This window comes from Strix aluco, chromosome 8 (assembly GCF_031877795.1).
Source record: "Strix aluco isolate bStrAlu1 chromosome 8, bStrAlu1.hap1, whole genome shotgun sequence".
In the NCBI taxonomy this organism is placed as follows: domain Eukaryota; kingdom Metazoa; phylum Chordata; class Aves; order Strigiformes; family Strigidae; genus Strix; species Strix aluco.
Genome location: NC_133938.1, coordinates 30,408,141 through 30,418,593, shown reverse-complemented (window position 1 = coordinate 30,418,593; position 10,453 = coordinate 30,408,141). Strand labels below are relative to the sequence as shown.

Sequence of the window (10,453 nt, the reverse complement as noted above, 5' to 3'; positions counted from 1 at the left end):
CTGATAACTGGGAGTGGGATTTTTCCCCCCCTCTCTTCTTTGTGTTTGCAGAGGCTGCTGGAGGAGTAGCAGGATTTCTGATGGGCAGGGGGCCCAGGTCACGGGTCTCCAGGGGAGGGGAGGGAAATCCCAAGCCAGTGGCTCAGGGTGAGGGAAGGGAAATTTTAAATCATTTTTGCAGGGGGAAAAGGGGGAATCCCAGGTCACCAGTGAAAAAAAAGACATGTAGGAGGGAGTCCTGCCTGCCTGTGGTATCTACATTATCATCTTTGCCGATGGGAAGGGGGTTTTTAACCCTGGAAAACCCCTTTGCTTTCTAGTACGCGGCTGTGCTGCAGGTTCACACCCCACTGTGGTTTCAGGGGCGGGTGTCTCGGCACTCTCAGAAGCTGAGGGAGCTGCTTCCTCTCCTTTGGGTTTAAGTTTGTGTCGATTTGTTTGTATTTGTTTCGCTTGCACATTGTGTTTGGTTTCCCTTCACCAGTGATGAGCGGTTAGCACGCTTGGCTGTGTTTTGGGATGTTTCCCCACTCTTCTGACCTTATCTCCAAGCATGGATAAACCAGAGCAGTGGGGAACTCGAGGGGATTAGTTACCGATATCCGATTGCTGCAGGTCCAGACCACATCCATGCAAATCATCGATTTTTCTGAAGGAAAAAAACCAACCCCAAACAAGCCTCCTCCTCCTCCTCCCCATGAGCTCTGCGTGGGTCCCTCACAATTCAGATGTTTGTTGTTCCCATCTAGAAATGAACTTGGGCTGCGGATGAATCCACGTTTGGAAATGTTCCTGTCCTGTCCTGCTCCTCTTCTGTCAGCAGTCCCTGGGGATGTGCCTGGATCTCCCTGGGGCTTTGGCTGTCCTGAAGCTCCATTTTTGCTGCAGGCTGCTGTTGGGCTGAAGGCTTTTGCCCCAACCAGAGGGAGGTCTGGTTTGTTCTCATCTTCTTCCCAGGAAGGGTCTAACTCATGAATCGTGGTCCCAGTCGAAGAGAGAGGGGACGATGTGCTGCAGTGGTGCTGGGACAGCCAAGAGAAGTGATGGATGACTTCAGCCTGTGCTTTGAGGAGACCCTCATTTCACTGCCCGTCCTATCCAGAGGGTTTTCCACCTCTTTGCTGCAGCTGGCTTCCCCCTGGGGCCTGGCCGGAACATTTGGTGACAGCCAGAGAGAGGCTGGCGGGGGTTGTGGGGACTGGGGATGGGGACAGGCGCCGCTGTTGAAACAGGATCTTGCTAACCACATCCTCAGCCCCACCGCCGCAGGTTCGGGGCGGCCGCGCTGTGTGCCATATGGCCTTGCCGGTACGGCCCCCAGCCACGCTGACGCCGCGTGGGCTGTGTCTGGGGGGGACGGGAGCACCCCGGCCGGGGTTTTGCTGCCCTAGGTGGGGACGCAGGCAGCCGACACGCAGCCCCAGCCGCTCTGGGCCAAGATGCAGCCGCGCGAATCCCCGAAGAGCTTCCCGGCGCCGACCACCGAAGGCGGATTTAAACGCCTCCAAAAAACCCAGCGGTGTGCGCAGCCCTCTGCAGTTATTATTTGTACCACAAGCTGCTTCCTGCCCCGAGCTGCTTTTATCTCGCATTGTTTTCCTTTCCAGGTGGGGCCGTGGGCTCCCCGCTGCTCGGCCTCCGGGGCTGCCTCCTCCGCCGGCTTGCCGGCCACACCGCCGGCTGCAGCCCGCTGGCGGAGAGGCCACCTTTGTCTGCCAGCCCGTCCGCCCTCCTCCTCCTGCCAGAGCTATTTCGGGAAACAGCAGCTGAGCCGAAGGATTGTTAATTGTTCGTCAAACCCCTTCCAGCCTGGTTAGATCACATGCGGAGATTAGAGTGCCCCGTCACACCCTTCCCTCCGCCTCCTCCTGTATTCCCCCTGACCCACAGGGATGGGGGGCAATGCCCCTTCTGTGGGCAGATGGACAGACACGAGGCATGTCCGACTGTCCAGGATGCCGTCCCCACGGAGGCGACGGCTCCCACGCCGTGCCGAGCCGTGGGTATCCCCGAGATGCTGAGCCGTGGGTATCCCGGAGATGCCCTGCTCGGAGGGCAGCCCCACCAGGGTCACCCACCAGCGAGGACCGAGGACCAGTTGCGGGTGCAGGCAGGAGCCCAGGGCAGGCAGGCAGGCAGGCAGACAGACAACAAAGCCACCCCAGGCGCTGACCTCAGAAGCTACCATGTGACTGCCTCAAACTTACTAAAGCATGACATCAGCCTGGGAGGGAAGGGCAGGGCTGCCACCAAAATACTGCCTGGCTTAAACAGGCTGCCTGTACGCTGCCTGCGCTGCTGCCGGTCCTCTCCTTCTGCCTTCCTCTTGCACTGCCACCCCTGGGAAAGCAATCCTCCTCCCGCCTCTTTGCAAAGGGCATGGAATGCAGGCAGGAGCAGGGCAGATGTCAAGGCAGGGCTTTGGTGCCCTGAGAATAACACATGCTGTGGGTTGTAGCTGACACCGGGCACGGTGTCGGTGGGTGAAACTGGTGGTAGCGGGTAGTAGCTCTGCTGTCTGATGGCGGCGTGCACCTCTGCTCCTCCGTGCTGGCTCCCAAAGTCCCCTGTCTGAGCACTAATAGGGATGAGGGACTGCTTGGTACCTGTCCCCATTGTGCTTATCCCTGGCCAGGGGAGGGGAGAGGCTGCGGGCCCGCCCACTCCTAGGCAGGGTAGGTAGCCAAAACCTGGCGACTGGCGAGAAATGATGCCTCATGCCATCGGGGTGAGGCAGCGAGCGGGAGAACAGGTTGGTCCACCCGGATCCAGGCATCTTTACTCAGCAGAGCTCTCACACTGTGTCTCCTCCACCCGTGTTTGGCTTTTTCCAGCCAGTGGGGCAGCTTTGCACCGCTGCTCTTCATCCGCATCCGAGTTGGGAGTGAGCTGAGATGTATCAAACCTGGTTTTATCCTTCTAACCCAGGTCATCTCTGCTGAGGATGCAGGTGCCTGGATCCTGCAAACAGCAGTTCCAGAACAACTCGCCTGGTGATGCACAAGCCTTTTCGCAGGGGCACAACCGAAGGCTGTGCCGCAGAGAGGGCACCGCTGGTGAGCAGACGTGCCGGCTTCGGGCCAGCAGGCGTGACTGCAGTCCCAAATATCCAAGCCCAGACCTGCCCGGGCTGGTTAGACTGACCTGAGGGCTTAGGCCAGGGTGTTGCCGGCCCTCCGAGGCGCAGGGAGCAGGTTTGGCGGGTCTGGAAACCCTTGGTTCCCATGGCCAGGGCTCGCGTCCCTCCAGCCTCCCACGCCGGGCGTGGGGGGGACAGCCCTGCTCTCTTCAGCCAGGAGAGGCTCATCCTGGCATGGGCAGGGGGAAAGCCGAGACCGGCTGTTTTGGCCGGTGTTTTGGCTGTGCAGTTGAGTGTGCTCCAGTCTAGTTGTTTAAGACTGAGTGTGGCAGGTTTGTGCAAGAGGAGGTGGACATTTTGAGATGTCAACTCCCAGGTTGACATACTGTCGTGTTCAACATCCAGAGAGAGGCATTTGAGGTTTTCCAGCTGCGCTCAAGCGGAAGGAAAACATGTATTTGGTCCAAGTGTGGGGTTTCTTTGAGGGAAGGCTCTTGCTATGTCAACTGTGTCTTGATGTGGCTGAATCTTCACCTGTTTTTTGTTACCACTGTGACCAGCAACCCCCTTGTCTTTACAGCAAGCCAGGATGTGGTGGCAGATCCTGCCAACAAAGCATCACGCCAGGCTGCAGCTCTCGTTTTGGGGGACAAATCCTTTGGATAAAAAGGGATGGAAGCAAGTTGTCATGTGTCAACTGGGAACGGAAACTGATACTCTGGGGCGGCACGTTGAACTTCCTTAATTTTGGGCCCTTTCACTTCTTCCCTCCTTGCAGACAGTGGTTGCTGCTCAGTGGAAGAAGGAGAGTCCCCACTCCAAGCCCTGAAACACCCCCTGAGCTTTCTCAGAGGCTTCTCAGGCACCTGGAGCTGTGTCTGGGGGGGTGAGTTGTCCCCTGTGGCCACCAGCCACCAGGCTGGCCCTGCCACCTGGTTTCACAGCTACAGCAGAGCGAGTTCCCAAACAAAGTGTTGCAGGCTGCCGTGGGCCCCATCACCGCTGGAGATGCTGGTGGCCTGTTGTCCTCCCCCAGTCTCCCTTGTAGCCCTTCCTGCCCCTGTTGTGGATCTTCCTCTTCTGTCCTGGGCTTTCTGTGAGCTTCACTGCAGGACCCCCGGCTTTCTGCTCGACATCGGGGCAGATTTTCCTTGAAATACTCAAAGGTGTACTTCCCCTTCCAGCCGACACCAACACCAGTTCCTTCTCTAAGAGGACACGTCAGAGACCGGTGCTGAAATTGGGGGAAACGTTTCTAACCTGCACAAAACAGGGGTTGCTCTTGGTTTGGGTTGTTTGGGGTTTTTTTTCACCTCCCCGAAATGTTTCAGTCGTTTCGGCCAAAATTCACACTGCTGCCTGTCGGTGTGAACAAGCCAATGTGGGGTGCAGTGAAGCTGGGGTGCTTCAGAACGAGGGGTGCTGCAGAGCCTGGGGTGCTGCCTGCTGTCCCTGCCGCTGCTGCCCGGCGGGCCCCACCAACAGCCGGGCTCTGGCGTTGCCGCTTTAAGAACCCTCTCCGCGGGGCGAGCTTTCGAACCCGCTCCTCTGCCTCGCCATTGGCCGGCGCGGGCGCGCGAGGGCCAGCCGGCGGTTGGAGCGGCCGGCGGGGCGCCCTGATTGGCCGGGGCGGGGGCGGTATAAAAGGCGGCCGGGCGCGTGGGCTCCCCTCAGTCGGCGGCGCGAAGGAGCGGCGAGCGGAGCCGGGGCGCGGGCGGAAGGTGCGGCACGCCCCCCCTCTTCCCCTCCTCACGACCCCGCTCCTCACGGCCCGGCGCCCCCCTGGCCGCCGTCCCCCATGGACTTCAAGCTGGAGGCGCACCGCATCGTCAGCATCTCGCTGGGCAAGATCTACAGCGCTCGGGGCCAGCGCGGCGGCCTCAAGCTCCACAAGAACCTCCTGGTGTCGCTGGTGCTGCGCAGCGCCCGGCAGGTCTACCTGAGCGAGCCGGGCTGCCCGCCCGAGCCGCCCCCCGCTGCCTGCGGGCCCCCCGAGGAGGAGCCGCCGCCCTGCACCGCCGCCTGGGCGGCCGGCGAGCCGCCGCCCCCGCAGGCCGAGGCGTCGAGGGGCGGCCCGCGGCTGCCCGGCGCGGACTGCGAGGGCCCCCGGCCGCGGCGCTGTTGCTGCGGCTGCAGCTGCTGCTGTTGCGCGGCGGCGGGCGGGGAGGCGAACCGCCCGGACTGCGACCCCGCCGCCCCGGGGGCCGCCACGGCCCCGCCGCCACACTGCCCTCGGAAGCGGAGCGCCGCCGAGCGGGGCCAGGCGGGTTCCCCGGTGAAGAAGCCCCGCCGCGAGGTGGAGGAGCCGCCGCCCGCGCCGCCGGGCGAGCAGGAGGACATGGAGACGGGCAACGTGGCCAGCCTCATCAGCATCTTCGGCTCCAGCTTCTCGGGACTGCTCAGCAAGGAGCCCAAGGGCCGGCGGCGGCCGCCCCTTGACAGCGACGAGCCGGCGGCGGCGGCGACGCCCGCCGAGCCGGCGGCCGAGCCGGGACAGATCTGCTGCGACGAGCCGGTGCTGCGGACCCTCAACCCCTGGAGCACGGCCATCGTGGCCTTCTGACGCGCCGGCCGCAGAGACTCGCCCTTCGCCGAGGGGAGGGGGGGGCCCGGCGGACAGACGGGCAGCCGGACCGAGAGGTGACCCACCACCCCCCAGCTCCTCCCGCACCCCCGGCCCGGCGGAGGAAGGGCGGGCGCGGGCAGCGCCGCGGGGCTCCGGCGAGTCCCGGCGCCCTGCCCCGCCGCACGGGAAGGACCGCGGGGCAGCGGCAGCGCTTCCCCCTTCCCCGCCCGCCCGCGGCGCCGCGGGTGCCGTCTGCCGGCACCCGCCCTGGGAGCGCCCCCGGCCCGGCCCTCCCGGAATTCCCCTGCCCGGCCGGGCCGCCGCCCGGGGGAAGCTCCCCGGCTGCCGCCGACAGCGGGGGCCCTCCCACCGGGTGATATTTTAAGCTTGGAAAGTATTAAGTTTATTAAATAAAGTCTATTTTGGAAAGGTTTAGGTCAGAACTATTACATGGTGCTTTTTAAAAGTGTTTATTGAGAGAAACGAAGTTTACAGATGCTCTGACGGAAAGTCCTCGAGCCTGTTGGTTAGGCTTGGTAACTCCCGGTCTTTGTTGTATAAAGGCTTGGGGCTCCCGTAGGGATTTTTGTACAGTGTTCTCCTTCAGTGATGTATCTTGTTTTGTATAAAATGTAATTCTACGTGTACAACACGTATTAAATATTTTCAACTGTATGAGCCTAGTCCCTGTTTGTGCCCCCGCTTGGCTCGGGGGGAGGAGGAGGAGGAGGAGGAGGGCCGCGGGGAGCCGGGCAGGCAGCAGCCAGGGTGTGGTTGCTGCATGTCTGTGGCTGGATCCACCCTGCCTCGCCAGAGGCTGTGGGGTGGGTTGGAGTCCAGCTCCTCCGGGAGCCGGGGAAGAATGGGAACTTGTGTCGGGGCCACTGGAGCCCTTCCCAGGCTCTTCCAGGTGCTGCCGCTGCTCGGCCGGCTGCGGGCTCCTCCCGGGCCCGGAGCTGCCGCCGCATTTGAGGTCTTACTCAGAAACTAGCTAATGTGCAGAGTCACTCTGGGGGCGGGTGGAGAGCGGTTGCTAAATCCCAGAAGAGCAGCTGGGCGCAGGCCGGGCTTTGCTGGCCCAAGGGGCTGGGCTGGGGGTGTGCGAGGGGATCCTGCCCCAGCACGGCCTCTGCTCGCTGCCACCCGCTGCTCTGCCAGAGAGAATTTTCAGTGCCTCCTCTTTGCTGTTCGAAGAGTTGAAATCGTGAATATCGGAGCCTTTTTTTTTTTTCTTCTCTCTTCCGTTATCAGTAAAACTATAACTGGGTTAAAGTTCCTGCTCTTAGGGGTGGGGAGAAAAGTTTGGCCTCCACTTCAGAGCCACTGGAGTGCCCCAGGGCGTTGCAATTAGACTGAATTGTGGGGGAAATATTTTTTTTTTCCTGCTCTTGCTGGGAGATTCACTGGAGGCTTCTCTGCTCCTAATTAATGAACTTTTCAACTGAGGATTGCATCTCCAGTGAGTCAAGGAAGACGTTTGTGCTGTGAGAGGCAGGCTGGGATATCTGGCTGATCCTGGGGGGCCCGGCTGGGGTGGGAGAGCTGGGCAGCGGCGTGGGAGATGAGCGGTGACCTCTCCGCTTGCTCTGGTGTGGCTGGAATAGGCGCCGTGTCAGGAGGCAGCGCTGTCCCTTGCAGGGCTTTTTACACCTTGTTTCTGTGAGAACTGGAGGTGTCAGGCCTGTTCCTCCTGAAGCACCAGGAAGGCAACGAGGGGGGCGACTTGCGAAGGGGGAGAAGCCCTCTGGTCTGGGGCAGCTTAGAGGGAGCTCTGCTAGTTTGTGTGCGAGTTTGTAGCTCCCTATTCTTACAGAAAAGCGAAAGTCCTGCCATTGTAATTTTCTTGATAATTGCACTTAATGGTGACACACAATTTTAGTCTGGTAGACAACACCAAGGAAATTGCGTGTGATGAGACATTTCTTTCCACTTGATGACCTTTGGGAGGTGGCAGAAGGGCCTGTCCCTGTGTCGCTCGTACAAGTGCTCCCCAGGAGAACTGCTCCTGCAGTCCAACAGCGTGGCTGTCAGAGGGGGGACAAAGTCACCTTGGAGGGCAGTGGGAGGAGCAGGAGGGTGCCTGCGAAGGGCTTTCTCCCAGCTCTCCTCCTGCTTCCTTGCAGAAGAGACTCCCTGCTCTGAGGGCACAGGTTGTTCTCATGAGTCAGAAGCTCGCTGGGGGATGGAACTGGCCTCCTGCTCTGGTACGAGCACGGCTTCCTCCCCAAGGCGAGGCAGGCAGGGCTCCAGCCCCGCTCCTCCTTCCCCAATGTGGTAGTGGGATGGTTCTGCCCAGGGCTTGCAGTCAGCTCCTGAGCGCCAAAACGGGGTGGGGGCACTCCTGCTCTCAGCCGTTGGGGAGTTGATCAGGAGCATCTTGGCATATCTAAAAGTTGCCTGGGTGCTCAACTGCTGAAAGAGCGCTGGGTCCAGCTGGTTCGTGTGGCCCCGGTGCCCCTCTGCAGGCGAGATCCAACCTCCCCTTGGCACAGATCACCAGCAGCGCTCGTATCTATCCCATCTTCCAGGGAGGAGTTGTGCAACAGCTTAATTGCTGTTGGCCTCTGAAAATATGGCAAGGACTACCCAGAGTTGCCAATGTGGCTCCCTCTGGCTGGCGTGACCTCTCCCTGGAGCTGTCTGAGGGTGAGTGAGTTCTCGCTTACCAGCTGAGAACCACAGGGCCGCGTCCCCGAAAGACCCAGTCCTGCTCCATCGGCTGCCGGAGCCATCTCTGCTGCACCCACAGACGCTTGGGGTTTGCTCCCTGGGCTGCGCGTGTCCCTGCGGAGCCGCAGGCAGCTGCTGCTGCTCAGGGGACTGGAAGAAATAACCCAAGACAAGGTATCTGCCAGTGAGCTTTGGCTTGTTATGGAGGGGTCTGCACCTCCACTGGAAAACGAGTCTCAAATCGAAAAAGACCTGTAATGATGATGCTGTGTTACTCTTGGAATCAACTTTTCTGCTCTTTGTTTTGTTTTTTTCCTCCCTGTGTCTTTTTTTTATTCCTATAATCACTTTTACCTAAACAGGGTCTCTTTTCCTTAATTCATCTGTTCCGTTGTGCTGCTTTGATCCCTGGACTTTTCCTTCTGCTCGTGGCTCTGCCTTTTGATTGCTGCAGAGGTGACTCAGGGTGGCGGGATGGGAGAGCTGAGCAAGGAAGGGGGAATGAGCTCAAGGAGAGGACTCACGACCCAAACCCACTGCCCAGGCCAATGCTGACGTAGGGAAGAGAAGTGCATAAATAAGCCAGATAAAAATAAAAGCTTCCATCACTTGGAAAAGAGTGTGACTCCTATGGAAACTACCTCACGGGGTCGAGGAGGATATGACTTAACGGCAAGATGGCAGGATCCTTACCTTCCTATAATAGCACCGAGCTGCTGGAAGTGCTTGCCTGGGCTGCTGCCCTGCCGCCCCAACTCAGATTAGGCCCTGTGAGAGCCTGGGAGAGGTGAGGTGACGCAGCCGGAGGGTGGGATAGATGCCGGTGGAGGGAGCCGGGAGCAGCAGGCTTTCACTTTTCCCTGCTGTAATCGGCAAGGAGCGATCGCTGGTTGCAGCTCCGGTCGGATGAGCTGGGGCTTGCATCAGGGATACCTTCTGGAGAGAGGGAATTACTTAAAACCAGCTCTTGCCAATAAGGGAGTGTTAATGGTGTGAATCATCTCGGCCTTTAAAGGGATGGACGTATGTCTGGCCCGGGACAGGCGCCAGCCGGAGGCCGGAGAAAGCCCGCGGGGCTGGGAGGTGATGGGCAGCCAGCGGCCAGGGCTCGCAGGAGGCTCCGGATTTCTCTCCAGATGCTCTTGCTCCCTCCTGGCCTGATGCGACCCGGCTTTACCCGCCCGTCCCTCCTCTCCTGGGGCAGGGGAAGGGGAGGAAGGCGCTGCACACTCATTGCTGCAGCATCCTGTGTCAGCGCTCAGGAATCCAGCGAGCTGCGGGGAGGGAGAGGGAGGCAGGCCAGCGCTGCGGGGCTGCGCGGCTGCTGGGGCCTCTCCCCGCCTGGGGAGCCGGGGGGAGCTGGGGGGGCACCGGGGCAGCCCTGGAGGAGTGGGCGGGGGATGCTTTGCCAAGGGCTAAACCCCAGGGCAGGGTTTTTGGGGGGAGGGAGGGGTGCAGGAGTATTGTGGCGCTGTACTTCTTGCTTAAATGATGGCTCAAAAGGCTGATTAGAGGCGCGTCTGGATTGCGCCCCCCCCCAGCCCTCACGCTGCTGCGGGGCTTGCATCTGTCTCCAATGTACTGTGCTTGCTGGCAATGCTCTGCCAATATATATTTAGGGTGGGCAGAGGGAGCCCCCTCCCTGTTCCCCGGCGGGCTGATGGGTGCTTGCAGGGGAGCGGGGGCTCATCCTCGCCGCTCTCCCCAGGCAGGGACAGGCTGAGTGTTTGCCTGGGCAGGGAGCTCCCAGCCCAAGAGGAGCTACGTGGGGGGAGAGGAAGGCAGTGAAACTTGCTGGCAGGGCTGAGCCCGCTGGCGAGGCTCGTAGAAAACCCCAGGGCTTCTTCCAAGCAGCATCCAAGTGCCTTTGCGAGGCTGGAGTGGGGCAGAGAGAGGGGTGGGCACTGGGGGGGATGTCTGGCGGGGGGAGAAGCTGCCTGGAAGGTGCTCAGAGCTGCCTTGGCACGGAGGGACCCCAACAGAGCAGAGCTGTTCCAGACCAGAGCGGGTGCCAGAGGCAGGGTCAGGGCCAGGCGAGCGCCGGGACGTGGTGACAAACGCAAACAACTCCATTCTCCTGCTCTTCTGGTTGTGATTTCTGCTCCCGACGTGCAAACCCTGCGGGGCCCCCCCTCCCC

The 10,453-nt window shown here is 60.7% G+C and overlaps 1 protein-coding gene across 1 annotated transcript; it reads left to right on the top strand.

Moving 5' to 3' along the window:
- Positions 1-4,731: 4,731 nt before the first annotated feature.
- IER5 (immediate early response 5) lies at positions 4,732-6,320 on the top strand. The gene has a single exon (XM_074831681.1). It carries the CDS (start codon positions 4,878-4,880, stop codon positions 5,640-5,642), a length of 765 nt encoding a protein of 254 aa, XP_074687782.1. The 5' UTR covers positions 4,732-4,877; the 3' UTR covers positions 5,643-6,320.
- The last annotated feature ends 4,133 nt before the right edge of the window (positions 6,321-10,453 follow it).

Bases quoted from the DNA above. Each gene is read 5' to 3' on its own strand.
- IER5 (XM_074831681.1), top strand. From the start codon at position 4,878: ATGGACTTCAAGCTGGAGGCGCACCGCATCGTCAGCATCTCGCTGGGC.